General features: G+C 51.9%; 1 protein-coding gene across 2 annotated transcripts; it reads left to right on the forward strand.

The window, feature by feature from the left end:
- Positions 1-11745: 11745 nt before the first annotated feature.
- LOC128977912 (transmembrane protein 45B-like) lies at positions 11746-16796 on the forward strand. Of its 2 annotated transcripts, none has more exons than XM_054395614.1 (5): positions 11746-11944; positions 12708-12920; positions 14657-14841; positions 15580-15725; positions 16679-16796. In XM_054395614.1, exons 1-5 carry the CDS (start codon positions 11761-11763, stop codon positions 16794-16796), a joined length of 846 nt encoding a protein of 281 aa, XP_054251589.1. In that variant the 5' UTR covers positions 11746-11760. The 2 variants fall into 2 exon arrangements, with proteins under 2 accessions (XP_054251589.1, XP_054251588.1); XM_054395613.1 differs by having other exon boundaries at positions 11761-11944; positions 15580-15722; positions 16673-16796.
- Positions 16797-19304: the final 2508 nt, after the last annotated feature.

A 19304-nucleotide genomic window follows, 5' to 3' on the forward strand; every position in this document is an offset into this window, starting at 1 on the left:
TGACCTCCATCCCCTAGAGATTGCTGAGCATTCATCAGATCCCCTCTCAGGCTGCTCTTTTCCAGCCCCAGGTCCCTCAGTCTTTCCTCACAGAGGTGCTCCTGGCTCAGCATCCTCATGGCCTTCTGCTGGACTCTCTCCAGTAGTTTCCTGTCTCTCTTGAATTGGGGAGCCCAGAACATCTCCTGTGGCAGCACATGAAAACGAGGGAACTAATTTCCTGGCTGTGACACTCCCTCATTTGATGTGTTTTAGTGAGCCATGGCTGAGGTGCACCACATGGAAGTGAGATGTTTTGCTGCAACTGGCTTGTGTTTAACACCCAGCTCAGGGATGGTCTTTACTACAATAAATACACACTGAGAGGCTGTTTCCTTCTAGTAAGATCCACCCCTCACACACACACCCTGTGGTTTCCTTCGACAAATATTTGACAGTGCAAATTTCCTGGTAGCCAGGAAACACCAACACGACACAGCAGGAGGTCAGGGAGGAGAAAATCTCCATTTCAGAGGCAGGCTTTGAGCTGCAGGATGAAGAGTTTTGGGCTGCAGGTTGAGGGGTTTGGGGCTGAAAATTCAGGGTCTTTGAGCTGCAGGTTGAGGGGGTTTGGGCTGCAGGTTGAGGGGTTTTGGGCTGCAGGTTGAGGGTTTGGGCTGCAGGTTGAGGGTCTTTGAGCTGCAGGTTGAGGGAGTTTGAGCTGCAGGTTGAGGGTCTTTGAGCTGCAGGTTGAGGGAGTTTGGGCTGCAGGTTGAGGGGCTTTGAGCTGCAGGTTGAGGGGCTTTGAGCTGCAGGTTGAGGGGTTTGGGGCTGCAGGCTGAGGGGTTTGAGCTGCAGGTTGAGGGGGTTTGAGCTGCAGGTTGAGGGGGTTTGAGCTGCAGGTTGAGGGGGTTTGGGGCTGCAGGCTGAGGGGTTTGGGGCTGCAGGTTGGGGGGTTTGAGCTGCAGGTTGAGGGGGTTTGGGGCTGCAGGCTGAGGGGTTTGGGGCTGCAGGCTGAGGGGTTTTGAGCTGCAGGTTCAGGGGGTTTGGGCTGCAGGTTGAGGGGGTTTGAGAAGAAGGCATTCAGGCTTTTGAGCTGAAGGTTGAGAGAGTTTGAGCTCAACTCAACCTTTTGGGATCAGAGGAGCCATGAGATTTTAGGTACCAGGTCCAGCCACTTCATCACTACCACCCAAGATATTTTTTGCATGGTGTTTTTGGTGTCTATTTGCATTCCTGGACATCCCCTGAATTTTGCCATGAGCTTGTACAGCAGTTCCCCAGCTAAATAACTCTTCATGCCTCCAAGTCCTCTATCCCACCTCTTGTTTCTTTCTCAACTTCAGTTTCAGGGTGGTTTTTTGCAGGGTGCCTACAGCACCCTGATTTATTCTGATGTAGTGCAGATCTTGCAGGAGAAGCACTAAAATGGCAACAGGCTCCTAGGACATTAGTGGAACAATTTAATGGTGGAGATACCTAATGACAGGGAGGGGAAAGAAGTCCTGCAAGCTTGGCTTTATGCCTCTGGAAAATGTGAATGGTCCCACCTGAAAAAACACAGAAGGTTTGGGCATCAAACCCCCTCAAAAACAAAACTGATAAAATCAGTGGTGAGAGGATGCCTGTGGGATGCTTCCACCCTCCCAGCAGTACCAAACCACTCCAAGAGGTGAGAAAAGGCTGAATCAATGGATAATATTTTTTTTTTTTAAACAAGGTTCCACCTGTTTAAACAACATCATGGGAGAGGGTGAGGGGAAGGAGTTGATGTGAATAAATCCAAGTAAGAAGAATAAAAAGAAGGCAGGGGATTGCCAGGCAGCGTTTCCAACCTTGAAGCCATTTCTAAAGCAAGGTGGGTTTGTTTAAAACATTAAAACTCAGCTGGTTTTGTTTTTTTTTTCTCCACTCTGATTTCCCTTTGGCAGGTGCAGCTCCTCATACAAACAGCACTGATAATACTTCCCTCTCTCCCAAGGGTGTCCTGGGGGTTAATTATTTAACATTTGCAAAGCACTTGCAGGGCTGGAGATGAGAGTGGGAAGGGTTATGGAGAATAAACCACATTTTATAGGAGGCTTGGTCAGAAAATGGCCTTCAGAGCTGAAATGTGAGTGATGAAGAGGGGTGTCCCGTGAGGAGCATCCATCACGAGCTGGGAAGCAGGGAAAATGAAGTGCTTCAGAAGAAATTAAACCATTTGGTAGCTTTTTGTGGCTGGGGCTACACCTGAGGGGTGCAAGGACATGGGGTGGGAGGTAATGCCCCATAAAACACCTCCATCCCCCCATGAGTTGGGTGACAGGGGGGAGGCTGATAGAGAGCAATTTAGTCATAGCATTGAAATGTGCGCAAATAAAGATTTATGAGGTGGAAAAGCCAAGCCAGGAGAAAGTCAACTTTTCCAGTCAGGAAGTTGCAGATGAGTTCTGGGGGAGAAAATACAAATTAAAGCACCCAATGTGGCCAGGAATGGCAAGGGGGGGGTTGATGCGTGCAGGGTCATCTTTTTTCCCCCCTTCAGATGGGCTTTGGAGAAGGCTGGGAGCAGCCAGGGCTGGGAGGAGGAGGTGAGTGCTGGAGGCAGGGAGGAGGCAGGGGAGGAGCAGAGCTCACCTGGGAGCAGGTACAGCAGCAGCAGTGGGACAGGTAAGGCTCTGCTGGTGAGGCATGGTGTGAGGAGGGGGCTTGGTGTGGGGAAAGGGTTGGAGAGGAGGGCAGAAAGTCGCCATGAGACTCACCCCTTATAGCTGGGAGGGGAAGGACCCCAGAATTTGGCATCCAAGCAGCCCCCTGGGGAAGGAGGAGAGCAGCTGGGGTGGTTGAGCCTGGATTTGCTCCCCGTGGGGAAAGGAAGTTAGGAGGGACACAGGGGTGTAGGCGCTGTCCTGCTCAAGCCATTGAGGTGTCCCACCACCCTGGGGTCTCAGACAGGGCAGAGGAGACTGCTGATCTGTCTGCTGACCCGGCTGGGCTGGGCTGGGCTGGGTGGTGGGAGGCAAGTGGGAAGTTGTGGGAGGCGGTGGGGAGGCAGTGGGAGGCGGTGGGAGGCTGTGGGGAGGCAGTAGGATGTGGTGGGAGGCTGTGGGGAGGCAGTAGGATGTGGTGGGAGGCTGTGGGGAGGCAGTGGGAGGCTGTGGGGAGGCAGTGGGATGCGGTGGGAGGCAGTGGGGAGGCAGTGGGAGGCGGTGGGGAGGTGGTGGAAGGTGGTGGGGAGGCGGTGGGATGCGGTGGGGATGCGGTGGAAGGTGTTGGGGATGCAGTGGGAGGCGGTGGGAGGCAGTGGGGAGGTGGTGGAAGGCGGTGGGGATGCAGTGGGAGGTGGTGGAAGGTGTTGGGGAGGCAGCTCGGTGATCAGGCAGCGATGTTTTCCAAGGAGGAAGTTGGAAAAATAAACACAGTTTGTGGGGCCCAAAAGCAGGCAGGGGTGAGAGTAGGGCAGCCTTGGGGGTAAGCTGTCCTTGTCCCCAGCCCCCCTGACCTCCCTGCTGGGCAGGCTGTGAGGAGCCCTGGTGGAGTCCCTCTGCCCCACTCCCAGCCAAAGAAAATGCAAAACCACAGCCAGCCCGAAACCTCTGCTGCGTGCACTGAGCCAGAAACTCTCTCCCCACCCTCCTCTCCCCGCAGAATTCCTCAGAAAAGTCCCTTTCAGTGCCCACAGATGTGAAAAGTGGGAGGAAAACTGGAGACCAGCCTACTGCCCTGCTGCCCTCCCTTAGCTAGGCACTGCTGGGGAAGGTCTCTCCCTTCTTCTTAGGAGTTTGCCATTAAGAAATCAATCATAAATTAACAACATCTCCCTTTTGCAGCACAAGGTGCAGTCACCAAGGCACAAGCTGCTTGTAGAGGGTCATGTTGGGCAGCTAATAAATTGGGGTGCACCTTCAACAGTTGGACTTGATGATCTTGGAGGTCTTTTCCAACTGGAGTGAGTCTATGATTCATGACTCACCAGGTCTATGTCTTTAGGGTCAATCATTGGATATGTCTGGGATGTACTGCAATGGAAGCAGGTTCTTCAGTACTTTTTCTTGGCTGGTTTTCCTTGAGGGATGTCAAAGGCAGCCAGGAGGAGTGTTTAGCCTGGGCACTAAGGGGCAATCAGGCTGGTTTTAGGACATGTTGGGAAAACAGCAGTTTTGGTGGCGTTGCTGGTGCTGGCAAGGAGAGTTTTGAGTTGCTGCTTGGTGGTGTGTGAGCAGTAGAGATTGGTGGAGCCAGGGATGTTTCATCATCAAGAGGAGGCTGAGGGGAGATCTCATTGTTCCCTACAACTACCTGAAAGGAGGTTGGAGCCAGGTGGGGGTTGGGTTCTTCTCCTAATTAACAAACGATTGGACAAGAGGGAACAACCTCAGGCTGTACCCCAGGGGAGGTTTGCCCTGGACACTAGGAAAAGGTCTTTGCTGACAGAGTGGTCAGGCAGCGGAACAGGCTGCCCAGGGAGGTGGTGGAGACATCATCCCTGGATGTCTTCCAAGCACAGGTAGTCATGGCACTGTGGGACATGCTTTAGTGGTCATGGTGGTTGGGCTTGATGATCTTGGAGATCTTTTCCAACCTTAATGTTCTATGATTGTGTGCTCACCATGGAGCTGGGGAGGCAGTTTGGTGCATGGCCAAGCCCCATGGCAACCACCACCTTTAGAAAGCACTTCAGTCTCTGGGGCACCGCTCAGAGGTGAAGAAAAAGGGCTTTTAGGATGGGAATGTGCAGTTCCCCAAAGAGATCATTTTTGAAGCCAGACCTCATTGCCTGCAAACCACAATGAGAAGAGAAGCAGAGGGATGACAAAGTGCTCGCTCTGAGCTGCTCTAATGAAGATGGCTTTGGCTAATTGGTTTGAGATCTCAGCTTTCTCTGCTGGGCTGGAGCTTGGAGCTGCTTCTTGCTGCTTCTCTGATGGCAGGGCTTGGGGCAGAGGTAGGGATGCAGAGTCCAAATCATGACTTATCAAACAGAAGGCAAGAAGAGAGGCAATGTGGGGAAGAGCAGTGGCAGGCAGAGAGCAATAAAACTTCTCCATCCCCAGCTTTTCACAGTCTCTTTCCTGCTGTGTCTCCTTTCAGGTGGCTCCATTGTGTCTATTAAATAGCTCTCAGGTGCAGCACCCCCAGTTTGAGGCTTTCATCCCAGTTTGAACTTCCACATTGAATTTTCCCATCATGGTGGGTCCTTATTAGCAGATCAGCTCCATCTCATGTGTTTATCAGCAGCCACTGAATGAGCTCCTGCAGCTCCTGATGGTCCTCCAATTCCCCAGCAATTGAGCCTAATAGGTTCCAATGATGATGATGATTTCTAACCTCAGCCTAAAATCCCTAAGGATGCTTTAGAGGCAGAAAAGTTGCTTCCCCAGGTTTGCAGGCACAGCTTGGCTCACAAGTATTTGTAACAAGCAGCTCGACTGCTGAGTGTCACCATTAGTGGTGCAGATGGAGGCAGAGGGAGAAGAAAACTCAACAGTAATGGATGAAATGGTTCTGAGTGGGGCTTTAGCCTGACATTAGTGCATTAGGTATCCAGCTCCTAGGGGAGCTAATGGAATCACAGAGTCATTAAGGCTGGAAAAGACCTCAAAGATCATCAAGTCCATCCTTCAACCCAACACCACCATGACCACTAACCCATGTCCCAAAGTGCCATGACTAAGTGCTGCTGTGATTAGAAGTGTCTCTGCAGATGGGCAAGGCAGGGCTGGTAATGGAGTGAGGTGGTGCAGGAAGGCAGAAGGAGAGAAGGTGTTTGAAGGAGGGTGGGGAGACACTGGGACAGGTTGCCCAGGGAGGTTGTAGATGTTCCTTCCCTGGAGGTGTTCAAGGCCAGGCTGGAAGAGGCCTTGAAGAAATTGGTTCAGTAGAAGCTGTCTCTGCCCATGGAAGCAGGGTTGGGACTAGATGACCTTCAAGGTCCCTTCCAGCCCAAACTGTTCTATGAACCTCTTGGGTCCTTCCTCTGCCATCTTTCAGGCAGTGTTATCCCTTCTCCATGTCTTCTCCTCCAGCTGCCTTCCCTCCCAGGTGGAGTGTTAGGGCTGGGAAGTTATGTTGTGTTCAGAGATGCACACAGAGAACATTCAGGGTAAGAAATGAGTCCTTGGAAGTTGCTTTTCTTGGCTGAAGCACTTCAGCTGCTGTGGGTTTGATGCTCTCCTGCGCTCTCAGGCTCTGCATGAGGAGACCCAAACCACCTTGAGAGGGGTTTAAAGAGCTTTATTATTTCCAGCAGCATTCCCCAGCTCAGCCTGAGCTCAGCCTTTTTAGTTTTTGCAAGCCAAGAGATTTCTGCTCCTTGCTGAGTCAGCCTTTCCCTGGGGACCATCCCTGTCACCTGCAGATGCTCTGGGAGCCAGGCAGCAGGTCCCCCCACAAGCAGACCAGCTCTGGTGAGTCTGAGCTGCCTGGTTTGCAGAGATCAAAGGGCACAGCTAATTGCAGGGTGATGGCTCCAAGCTGCTTCTAGCAGAGAACTTTAGACTGGCATTCAAGGGACCTGTTGGAGCAGGGCCAGAGGAGGCCACAGCGATGATCTGTGGGCTGGAAGCTGTCTGCTGTGATGACAGGCTGAGAGAGTTGGGCTTGTTTTGCCTGGAGAAGAGAAGGTCTCCCTGGAGCAGCTTTCCAGTATTTGAAGGGGGCTATAGGATAGATGGGGACCTGCAGTGACAGGACAAGGGGTGATGGTGTGAAACTAGAAGAGGGAAATTTAACCTAGACAGAAGGGAACATTTTTGATGCTGAGGGTGATGAGACCCTAGTCCCAGTTGCCCAGAGAGGTAATAGATGCCCCAACCTTGGAACCATCCCAGGTCAGGTTGTCTGGGGCTCTGAGCAACCTGCTCTAGTTACAGATGTCCCTGCTGACTGCAGGGAGGTTGGGCTAGATGACCTTGAAAGGTGCCTTCTAAAAAGCAAATGAGACCTTTAGAAAACTTAAAGGACACAAAATTTGGCTGAAAAGAGATCATCTGTGGCTGCCAGGGTAGGACAAGAGGCAGTGAAAGCCTAGCTGGGCTCCTCACCATCCTTCCTGCTGCTCTGGATGCCTGCCCAGGTGGTTGGGTGTATGAGCCACAAACCAAGGTGAAAGCAGCTCCCTTGGGAGGTGATAAAAGCAGATGAAACAGTAAATCATTAAGCTGGAGACAAAGTACATTAATTACAAGCCAGCAGGGCCATATTAGGTGATCAGGAAATGGGGGAAGTCACACTTGGTCAGGATGCCTGGCAAGGGTGGTTGGAACAGGTCGCTCAGGGAGGTGGTTGAGGCCCCATCCCTGGAGATAGTCAAGGTGAGGCTCAACAAGGCTCTGATCTAGTGGAGGATGTCCCTGCTGACTGCAGAGGGAGATGAACTAGATGACCTTTGGAGGTCCCTTCTAAACCCAACCCATTCTTTGATGCTACCAACCTCCCCATCATCTGCTCCTTCAGCAGCTTCTTCTCCCTGGTGTGCAGAGCCTGGAAGCAGTTGGAGCTGCAGGGAGAGCTGTTTGCTGCAGGGTGCTCACAGCTGCAAACATAGCTGTGTTTGGGGTTGGGTTTGTTTGGGGTTTTTTTTCCCTGCTCTGCTCACCTTTTGCATGTTTTCAGAGGAGGAAGGGAAGCAGGAGAAATAGTTTTGCTGGTCACACGTCCCAGATCAGCCACCCTGCTTCCTGCTGGGGAGGGATCAGGCAGGCATGGAAGTGAGCAGCTCTGCCACTGTCCCTTGTCACCCACAGGAGGTGGACGTGCTGCCTGGCCACACACAACATACTCCTTTTAAGTGACCTTCAGCCTTCCCTGCTTTGACTGATCTCAGGGTATCCTTTAGGTCATCTTTGTCTGACTGCAACAATCTCTTGTGGGAAACCCTCAGGTCCCATCCCAAACCTGCCTTGAATGTGCAGCTGCTGGAGTTAGGTCATTCACACCACAAATCCTGGGGGCAGGTTGGGGCCCCTCACTCCAAGAAGGACATTGTGGGGGCTGGAGCAGGTCCAGAGAAGGGCAAAAAGCTGGGGAAGGGTCTGAAGAACAGGGCTGGGGAGGAGAAGCTGAGGGAGCTGGGGGTATTTAGTCTGGAGAAACAGAGGCTGAGGGGAGACCTCATTGCTCTTTACAACTCTCCCTGAAAGGAGGTGGGAGTGAGGTGGGACTTGGTCTCTTCTCCCAAGGAACAAGAAGCAGAACAAAAGAAAACAGCCTCAACTTGTGCCAGGGGAGGTTTAGGTTGAATATTAAGAACAATTTCCTAATATCCTTTATGGACAGTAGGATTAAGCCCTGGAACAGGCTGTCCAGGGCAGTGGTGGAGTCCCCATCCCTGGAGGGGTTTCAAAGCCATGGAGATGTGGTGCTGAGGGCCATGGTTCAGTGGTGTCCTGGCAGTGCTGGGTTGATGGTTGCACTTGGTGATCTTTAAGGTCTCTTCCAACTCAAACAGTTGTATGATTCTGTGACACATTTGACTCTATATTGCTGTGCTGTCACATCATTAACATGGGATTACACTGGACTAGATGATCTCCAGAGGTCCCCTCCAGCCCTTACCATTCCCTGGTGTGGCAGTGGTAGCTCCTGTCATGGTGTCCTGGGATCCCTCTGCTTCTGCTCTCAGTCATCATCCTGATGTTCTGTGGTGTGTCTGTGATGGCATTCTGCTCTTGCCCAGAAAGTTCAGATTTATATCCTTCTCCCTGCCTCAGCTATGGTGCTCCCTGAATCCACAGGGATCCAGATGGATGCTCTGAGTCCCTGGTTGTGTCCTTCTGCAGGGACTATTGTCTTAGCCCACTGGACTGTGCCAGCACTGGCGTCTTGCTTTGAGTTTGTGTTTAATTACCCAACGCTGCCTCTGTCAACAAATCTCTCCTTTTAACTCCTGAAATAAGGCAGAACCTTGCAGAGCTCCTAACAACTGTCCACAAAGCTGCCAGCCACCAGGGTAGAAAAGACTGTTTCCTTGCACAGCTTTTCCTTTTGGATTGCATCCCATTCTAAACTTGTTGGTGTGAACCCCACTGCAATAGCTCCTAGGTGAAGGCAGGTCTGAGGGAGCAGTGTGGTGTGTCATCAGGAGGTTTGGGTTGATGGTTGGATCTCTAAAGCTCATCTAGTCCACCCCCTCTGCAGTGAGCAGAGACTTCTTGGTGGAGGCTCCATCCAGATCAGGCTGGATGAGGCTCTGAGCAACCTCTTCCAGTTGAAAATGACCCTGCAGGGGTGTTGAGCTAGGTGACCTTTGAAGGTCCCTTCCAACCCAAACCATTCTACGACTCTGTGAGCTTCAACTGGAGCAGGTTGCTCAGAGCCCCAGACAACCTGACCTGGAATGGTTCCAGGGATGGGGCAGCTCCCTCCTCTCTGGGCAGCCTGGACCAGTGGAAGCTGTAAGGCCAGGCTGCCCAGGGAGGTGGTGGAGTCACCACCCCTGAAGGTGTTGCAAACCTATACAGACATAGCACTTCAGGACAGGATTCAGTGGGCATGGGGGTGCTGGGTTGGACTGGATGGTCACAGAGATCTTTTCCAGTTTCTGTGGTTCTGTGCCATCAGGCCCAACTGCTGTGGCAGGAAGCTGCCTGCACCAAGGTGGTGTTTGCAGGAGGAGGCAATGTTTGTTTACCTCAAGGTGTTGGATTAGCTGCTTTTGGTTAAACCAGTTCAAACCAAGCAGGGCTTGGACAGGTCTGATCTAACCCAGTGGATTTCCCTGCCCCAGGTACAGCTGCCTCTTGCAGATGGTATCTCACACTGCCAAGCTTCTGGGGGATGGACATGATGGAGTGAAACAAAGTGTCCCTGGGACAAAGTGACCTGAAATCAGACATTCATAAAGCCAAACAACCACTTTCCTCTCTCAAGGGCTGGGCAGCAGCAGGCCACCTTCAACCTCCCACCCAAATGATCCTTCATGCAGAAGGCAGGGGAGAACCAAAGAAGGGAATTTTTGGGTTATGTTTCCAATGAGTAGAGACTGGAGCCCAATATGCAGCTGGGGAAGGTGGTCTAAGGACAATCAGGTCATGAAGGTCTGGGATAGGGAGGCCGGGAGCAGCATCAGACTATGCAGCCCTTCATTGGATGGATGGATGGGCTTGCAAGATGGGGACAGCCTTTTTAGCAGGACCTGTTGTGACAGGGCAAGGGGTGATGGCTTGAAACTAAAAGAGGAAGCTTTAGACTGGAGAGAAGGAAGAGAGGATGAGAGAAAATGGCCTCAGGTTGCATCAGGGGAGGTTTAGGTTGGGTATTAGGAACAATTTCTTTGTTGCAAGAGTGGTCAGGCATTGGAACAGGCTGCCCAGGGAGGTGGTGAAGTCACCATCCCTGGAGGTGTTGGAAAATGTTTGGATATGGTTTAATGGCCATGGTGGTGTTGGGTGATGCCTGGACTTGAGGATCTTAAAGGTCTTTTCCAACCTTAATGATTCTGTATTTCTAAGAATTTTTTTACAGTGGTGAGATGCTGGCCTAGGTTGCTCAGAGAGGCAGGAGATGCCTCATCCTTGGAACCATTCCAGGTCAGGTTGCTTGGGTCTCTGAGCAACCTTCTCGAGCTGCAGATGTCCCTGCTGACTGCAGGGGGGTTGGATTAGATGACCTTTCAAGGTCCCTTCCCACCCAACCCTTTCCATGATTCTATGGATCTATGGCACCTATGCCACAAGAGAGCTGTGTTTTGCCTGGCATTAAGTTCAGCTCATGGTGCAGAGGAACAAAACTCAACAGAGAAGGAAGTCCTGGGTGCCAGCAGCCCAGCTCCTGCTATCAATTTAAAAGATCCTAATTGACCAGCACTGACACAACCCCCCTGTGATGGCACCAAGGCAGGCCCTGAACATATGCTCAAGCCCACATGAAAGAGTTTAATCATTTCTCCACCTAATTAAGCAAACCAGCAAATGGCAAAGAGGAGCCAGCTGGGGTTTAATTGCTGCCCTTCTCCTAGGAAACAGCTCCCCTGCCTCCCCAGCCAGCCCTGAGCAGCCCTGCTGCCATCCCTGGGCTTAGTGGTGCTCTAGAGAGGGAAGAAGGGTTGGCAGAAGGTGGTGATGCAGGGAGTGAGTTGGTTTCATTGCCCAGATCCAAACTGGTTACGTTTCCAGCAGGTTTTGGGGGGGGATTTTGAAGCTGGATTCCTAACCAAGTGCTTTGGCTTTGCGCGATGAATGGAATCCGTGGATCAGTTTAGGCTGGAAAGACCTCGAAGATCATCAAGTGCAAACATCAGCCTAACCACCCCCGTGGCCATCAAACCAGGTCCTGAAGTGGGCATGTGGAGTGAGATGAAAAAATCCAGGAAATTGAAGCGTTTTTGGACATAGCAAAGCACTCAGGGTGCTGTTCAAGGAGCTGATCATGCCCTCTGGTGTTACCCCTCGACCTTACTGCTTTCCCTGTGTGTTCTCTCTTCTGCCTGGTCCCAAAACGTAGCCCCTGCCCCAGGCTTGCTTCTACATGGACAAGGGTAGGGAAAGCTGCTTGCAGAGATCCTAAGGGGTGCAAGGTTCCAGCTGGGATGCGTCGGATATTGTTGTAGGGTCTCTGCTGGACTAGTCTGGGATCCTAATCCTGAGGCAAGGACCTCAGAAAGGTTCCTGACGTTACCACCTCTCAACCTTGGATGGTTTCCCTGTTCTCCTTCTTATTCCCATGTGCTTGGGCAAACCTTTTCCAGTCCGCCCTGAAAGGGAAATCCCATTTTCCCCCCAACTTTATGTCCAATAACTGACCCAAGTTGCACAATGAGATTGTTTTCTCTTTGCTTTGCAGGCTAAGGAGGTGGTCAGGATGGCGAACTTCAAGGGTCATGCACTTCCAGGCAGCTTCTTCCTGCTCTTTGGGCTCTGGTGGTCTGTCAGATACCCACTGCAGTACCTCAGCCAGCAAGTGCCAAAGAAATCCCACAGGATGTATTGTTTCCAGCGTGTGGATGCCATAGAAGGGGGAATCAAAATCTTCTTTGCTCTGACAGGTAACATCCCAGGCTGTAGTGATGACTCTGCTGGAGCCCTCACTGCAGAGAAACCAGTTCAGGGGTGGAAGGATGTGTCCTGATGTTCATCCTGTCTTGATAGCTGATGCAGTTTGATGTGAAGGGTCTGGAGAACAGGGCTGTTGAGGAGTGGCTGAGGGAACTGAGGTTGTTTGGTCTGGAGAAGAGGAGACCTCACTGCTCTCTACAACTCCCAGAGAGGAGGCTGAAGCCAGGTGAGGGTTGGTCTCTTCTCCTTAGTCACAAGTGCCAGGATGAGAGGAAATGGCCTCTCTTTTCCCAAGGAACAAGCAGCAGAACAGAAGTAGATGGCCTCAAGTGGGGCCAGGGTGGGTTTAGGTTGGATATTAGGTAAAAAATATTTGCTACAAGAGTGGTCAGGCATTGGAACAGGCTGCCCAGGGAGGTAGTGGAGTCACCATGCCTGGAGGTGTCCAAAAAACACGTAGCCATGGCACTTTAGCACATGGTTTAGTGGGCATGGTGGTGTTGGGTTGATGGTTGGGTTTGAGGGTCTTAGAGGTCTCTTTCAACCTCAATGATTCTGTAATTCCCTTCTCTGTGGAAGCACCAAGTTTTGTAGCCCTTCCCAAAGCTGAGCTTTGGGGTTTTTATACCCAGCACTTTCTCCTGCTGCCAAACCACCAGCTCGATGTTCAGCAGCCCCTCCCAGCAATGAGCAGCATCTGCCCTCGCTGTGTTTAAGGCACCAGAAGTGAGCTGCTCTCACGTGTCCCTGCAGGGATGCTGGCAGAGCAGTTCGTCCCGGACGGGCCACACCTGTACCTCTACAGCGGCGACGACCGCGCCTGGGTGAAGCTGATGAACTGGCAGCACACCACCATGTACCTCTTCTATGGCCTCTCTGGGGTGGTGGATGTCTTCACCTACGTCTCCCAGGCAGTGCCACGGGGTCTGGACCGCCTCATGCTGTCCATGGCGGTGTTTGTTGAAGGTCAGTATTGAGTGTGTCCAGAGAAGGGCAACGAGGCTGGGGAGAGGCCTCGAGCACAAGCCCTATGAGGAGAGGCTGAGGGAGCTGGGGGTGTTTAGCCTGGAGAAGAGGAGGCTCAGGGCAGACCTCATTGCTCTCTACAACTGCCTGAAGGGAGGTTGTAGCCAGGTGGGGGTTGGTCTCTTCTCCCAGGCAACCAGCAGCAGAACAAGAGGACACAGTCTCAAGCTGTGCCAGGGGAGGTTTAGGCTCGAGGTGAGGAGAAAGTTCTTCATGGAGAGAGTTGTTAGACTCTGGAATGTGCTGCCCAGGGAGGTGGTGGAGTCCCCATCCCTGGAGGTGTTCAAGAGGGGACTGGACGTGGCTCTTGGTGACACGGTTTAGTAGTCATGAGGTCTTGGGTAACAGGTTGGACTTGATGATCCTTGAGGTCTTTTCCAACCTTATTGATTGATTCTGTGATTCAGCAGAAGAAGGTGATGTTAACTTGGAGGAGGGATGTCGGGGGGCGAGCCAGGGAAGGACCGAAATCTGAAGGTGCCTGAAGATAGGACACGTTGTAGGTGATGCATCACCCAAGGGCAGGGTGGGAAATGAGAGCATCAGCAGGTCCTGGCTTTGCCTGCTCTGGGATTTCTGGGTTGACAGCAGTATGGAGCAGCAGGTTGAGTTTCCCCACTGTGATGAATGGCTGCTGGAAGCTGCATCCATCTTACAACTCCAGAGCTGCCCCTGCGCTCCTCCCCCAGAGAGCCATTTGCTGCACCTCAGGCATCCTCACCCTCATCTGCTTGCACTGCATGTGGCAAACTCAAGTGGCTTGTTCCAGCTCCAGCACGTCAGGAATAACATCCTGGCTTCAGGCTGTCTGGAGAGTGGCAAGCCAGGAGTTTTCAGGGAAAAGACACCAGGAAGTAAAGTCCTTGCTTGTATAGAAAACCCCTTACTGAAGGGACACCTCCTGTTCTCTTCCCCTTCCCCAGCCTCCTCCTGTTCTCTTCCCCTTCCCCAGCCTCTTCCTGTTCTCTTCCCCTTCCCCAGCCTCCTCCTGTTCTCTTCCCCTTCCCCAGCCTCCTCCTGTTCTCTTCCCCTTCCCCAGCCTCCTCCTGTTCTCTTCCCCTTCCCCAGCCTCCTCCTGTTCTCTTCCCCTTCCCCAGCCTCCTCCTGTTCTCTTCCCCTTCCCCAGCCTCCTCCTGTTCTCTTCCCCTTCCCCAGCCTCCTCCTGTTCTCTTCCCCTTCCCCAGCCTCCTCCTGTTCTCTTCCCCTTCCCCAGCCTCCTCCTGTTCTCTTCCCCTTCGCCAGCCTCCTCCTCTTTTTCTCCCTTCTCCAATCCCAAGGGGTTTTGGAGCAGCATCAGGGGCATTTTGTCAGGCACAGTCTGATGTGTCAGAAGTGGAAATGAATCATTTCCAACCCCCAAGAAAATGGAAAAGCAGGGAAGAGCAGGAACTTGGCTATGAGGTGAGGGTGATCTGAAGAGGTCATGGCACAAACATGGGAAGGGAGAGAACCACCCTTCTGTTGTCCTCTGCCTTTGGTCCCCATGTTGTTCAGATCTTCCTGCCCCAAGATTGGGCATCTCATCCCTCCAGAGCAGTAGGGTGCCAGGAGACTTGGAGGGATGGTGCCACCTGGAGGCTTGTCTCAGTTTGCCACCTGAAAAGGTGATCAAGGCTACTGTGTGGCCATGGCTGGTGCTGGCAATGCTGCTCTGAGCTTGGTTTGTATCTTGGCAGGTTGTCTCTTTTACTACCATGTCCTTCATCGCCCCATGCTGGACCAGCACGTCCACTCCCTGCTGCTCATTGCCATCTTTCTGGGGGCTTGCAGCACCATGCTGGAGGTCTTCCTCCGTAACAACATCATCCTGGAGATGTTCAGGGCTGGTGTCACCATTGTCCAGGGCACATGGTTCTGGCAGGTCAGTTCTGCAGGGCAGCAAGGTGAGAGAGTGATGGGAAAAGAGGCGAAGCAGCCACACACCTTGTACCAATCACATGTCTCTGAAGGATAACTTTGCTGGCCTCACTTCATAAATCGATCATAGCCCAGAATTTACCCATCCCAGGTCATCTCTGGTGGCTGCTGAAATTGCTGTTTGGCCTGGCTTGGTGCTTCTCTAGGGGCACCAGCAAAAATGAGCATCTACCAACCTAGGACTAATTGCTTAATGTGTCTAAAGCAGCCTGCAGCCTTCCCTCTGCTTTAGTGGACAGATGCAAGCCCCCAGTCAAGCCATCAAATGGCCAAGTGAAACCCCAGCCAGCTGCTGGAGAAGCAAAGCAGTCACTTGGAGATAAGTCCCAAAGCTGAAAAGCTTTGAGTTCTCCTCCTCTCTCTCAGCCTTGGGGCTGCTGTGCTAACTCCAGCTCGAGTTCAGAGAGTAGAGACTGTGCTGAGCTCGTAAAACACTCAGTGTGGAGGCTTTAAAGGAGTCTGCAGTGTACCAGGATATTGTAGATAAAAAGAGAGACTGAGGGCAGAGACTTGCTTTGAGTGGCCTCTCAGCACAACCTACTCTCCTGGTCAAGGCTCAAGTCCTTTGGTCATCACCTTGACCATGGTGATCACCAAGATGGACAGAAAGGTGCTGAAGGGCTTCAGGACATTGATTTGTTTCCCCCCTCCCTAAGGCAAACAAATTGCTTGTTCCACCCAGATCGGGGTCGTGCTCTTCCAGCCATGGGGAGGTCCAGTGTGGGATGAGAAGGACCACAGCAACATCATGTTCCTCACCATGTGCTTCTTCTGGCACTGGGCAGCTGCTGTGGCCATCCTGGCTCTAAACTACACCCTCACTTACTGGTATGGCTGGGGCAGGAGCATGGGGAGGAGCGGGGTGGGCAGACAGGGATGGGGATGGAGGGAGGGAGAAGCTGATCCTGAAGCACAAAGTCTCAGCTGAATAAGCAGCTCCTGGCTGCTGTGTGGTTTAGGACATGGGACAAGGGTGGCTGTTGTTTGTGGAGTGCACAGAATGCAAAAGAGGGTCAGCAAGGGGCAAGGAGAAGTCAAATCACCAAGCCCCTGTAGCTGCTCCTGGAAGTCACACCACGATTTTTATTCTACACCGAGTGCTGGAAGTCAACCATTAATTCAATAGAGAAATGAAAGCCTTGCCAGGACCTCCTGACTCTTTGTCCCCTCCCTTGGAGGGATTTCAAGGTGGCTGACACTCACTGAGCTCTCAGAGGTACAACAGCATGGTCTGGTGACTGCAAACAGCAGCGTGGCTTTTCCAAGGGGGTGGGAAGGGGATGCTGTCCTACTTGGAGGGGAGTTTCTACAGCCTGTGAACCTCTGAGGGGTGCTGCAAGGCTTGCTGAGCCATGGGCTGGGCCAGTCTGTGCAAGGAGAGAGCCCTCACACCTAGCTGCACAATTGGACAGACCAGTTTAGGTTGGACACTGGGAAGAAGCTCTTCACCATGGGGGTGGTGGAACAGGTTGCCCTGGGAGGTGGTGGGGGGCACGTTTCTGGAGACATTCAAGCTCAGGTTTGATGAGGCTCTGAGCAACCTTGATGCAGTTGCAGCTGTCCCTGCTCACTGCAGGGAGGTTGGACTGGATGACCTTCAGAGGTCTCTTCCAACCCATTGCATTCTGTGATAATAAGCCCTTCCCATACCCCAAATCCAGCACTTGAGGAGCTCCGTAACAGTTTCTCCTCCTCTGTGCATTGCTCACAAGTGTCTGTGGCTCCTTCTGGTGTTAGTTTGGGGGTTTTGCTAAGGGTGATGGATTTCTCCTGTGTTCCAGCTGCATCCAGAGGTACCAGAGAGGCAGCAGGGAGCCTTACATCGGGCTGGGAGTGCGGCAGCAGAAGTGTGACAGCAGCTCCCAAGCTGCCTTCCTAAATGGATCTGATGAAGAGTGAAGAGGCTGCAAGCTGGTCTTTCAAATCATGAAGAATATGGGGTTTAGAAGAAAAATATCCATCTATTTATCTATCTAGCTATCTATCTAATGATAATCTAATGAAGTATTTATGGTTTGGAAGAGCCAGGAGAGGTGCCACCACTCTGCTGCTGGGAAGCAGGTTGAGCACCTCAGGGGGGTAGCTGCCCTCCACCCCTACCCAAATATTGGTGTCTGTGAAGCAAGAAGTGTTTGCAGCAATTTCTAACAACAAAATCAAGGGCAGAAATTCAACCCAAGTTGCTTGCTCCTCCCTCTGGGTTCCCATCTGTGTTTCCATAGTGATGGAGAGCATCCTTTGGGCCAGGTGACTTTTCCAAGAGCCTGGAGTCTTTGACATCCAGGTTGAGGTGATGTACCTCCAGATCAAGAGATCATCCCAAGGAGGGTGAGGGAAAGGCTGTTGAGCATGAGATGATGTAGAATCTGCAACAGCACAGCTTGATTGTGCACAAGACATTTTATTACCTAAGCTTTTGGCTATAAAGGGTTTTTTAATAGTTTTTCTGTTCACTTGCAGGCTGAAAGAGTGGATAAATGTGAAATAAAAATCCTTGCTGAGCTGATATCCTTCAGTTTAAGTCTGATAAATTATACAGTGTGTGATCACAGCTTAGGCAAATCCTCAGACCCATAAAGCCTGCAGGGCTGTAAGATCCATGGCTAAGCAGCAGGGATTCCTAAAGCATCCCAGTTTTCCATTGAAAAGGAAGCCCTCAGCAGGCAAAGTGGGATGAAATCAGCACAGGTTTTGTTTTCAGCCTGCCTTTGCCAGCTCACTTCTTGCAAGAAGTGACTGGAAATGTCACCTCCTAGGAGGAAAAATGTGCCAGTGACTGAGTAAGGGAATTTAAAAAATGAAAAATATCTCAGATAAACACCAGCACAGGAGGAACTCTGACTGCTCCTGCCTCCAGCCCTGGGGCTGGAAAGATGTTTTGCACTGGAGTTTTTTCACTGCTGCATATAAGGGGGGGTGAGGGGATGGATGCAGCTGAGTTTTGTGCCCATGGTCATGGCTGAACAGAAAAGCAGCTCCTGGAAGGTCCAAGCCTCTGAGACAGCAAAGCTGGGGAAGGGTCTGGTGAGGAGCAGCTGACGAAACTGGGAGTGTTTAGCCTGGAGAAGAGGAGGCTGAGGGGAGACCTCATTGCTCTACAACTCCCTGAAAGGAGGTTGGAGTGAGGGGGGAATTGTCTCTTCTCCCAAGGAACTAATGATTGGAATTTTGTTCCTGCAAAGGGTGGTCAGGGATGGGAACAGGCTGCCCAGGGAGGTGGTGGAGTCCCCATGCCTGGAGGTGTTCAAGAAGTGTGTGGCCATGGCACTTAGGGACATGGTTTAATGGCCATGGTGGGATTGGACTTGATAATCTCAGAGGTCTTTTCCAGCTTCAATGCTCCCCCTTGTGCAAAGAGCCTCTTGCAGACCCAGGTGGCTACAGCCCAGATTTTATTGTTCATTAAAGTGCTCTAAAGACTACTGAGCCTTTCTCCAATCCCCCTTTCCTTATTCCCACCACAGAGCTGGTTTCTTTTGCAGAGCTGGACTATTGGGAGGTGCTACCATGAGACACAACCCTGGGAAGAGCGTTCTGCAGAGTGCCACATCCCAAGGTGTGGAGAAAACCCTCTGTGCCAGGTGACAAACTGAGATACCAGGACAAAAAAAAAAAATCAGCTGAGCTGAACAGCCGAGAGGCTTTGCAGGATGCTCTGAGTCACTGCTGCTCTGATTTTCCTTTGGACAGCAAACCAACCTCCACCATTCCCGAGCAATTGCCACAGGAGGGCAGCAGCAGGTGGCAGAGCCGCTGCTGGAGTGCAGGAACACAACAGGGAGGTTGCAATCACCTTGCAGCCACCTTCCTCCTTGCCACCCCCAGAATTCAGAGGTTGTTTCCAGCCCGGAGCAGACAGATGAAAGCCGACCTTGGCTTTTAAAAGCACTTCTTGCTTTCGAAGGTAGGAGAGGGTTGGTTGGATTCTTCACCTCTCTTTGCTGCTCGTTGTGGCTTCTCCATCTCCTTCCACCCCCAGGTTGTCTTTGTCCCTGCTCACTCTGTGGCCACAAAACACTTTTCCCCTCTGTTGCACCCAGTGTCTGGAATAGTTTCTGTCTGCCTCATTAACTCCCTGCTCCTACAAACATCCTGGGATGTTTTTTTGCTAATTAGCTATCCAGCTCTTGGAGCACATTCTTTCCCAAGGTATGAAGGTCAGTGAAGGAGGAGAGATAGAACCTGTGATTAACTCAGAAAAAACAGGCTGTGGTCATTTCCAGATCAGGACAAAGGATTTTTGGTTTAGCTAAAGAAACCCCACATCTGTAAACAGCTTTGGCACCCAAACCAGGGCAGGAATGTTGCTGGGTGCACCATGAGATGGTTTGCTATGTAGTGAGGTGCAATCACAACTCATCCTCAGGTTTGTCTCTTCTGTGACAGGTGGACCAGGACAGTCCTAAA

This window comes from Indicator indicator, chromosome 34, assembly GCF_027791375.1.
Source record: "Indicator indicator isolate 239-I01 chromosome 34, UM_Iind_1.1, whole genome shotgun sequence".
NCBI lineage: Eukaryota > Metazoa > Chordata > Aves > Piciformes > Indicatoridae > Indicator > Indicator indicator.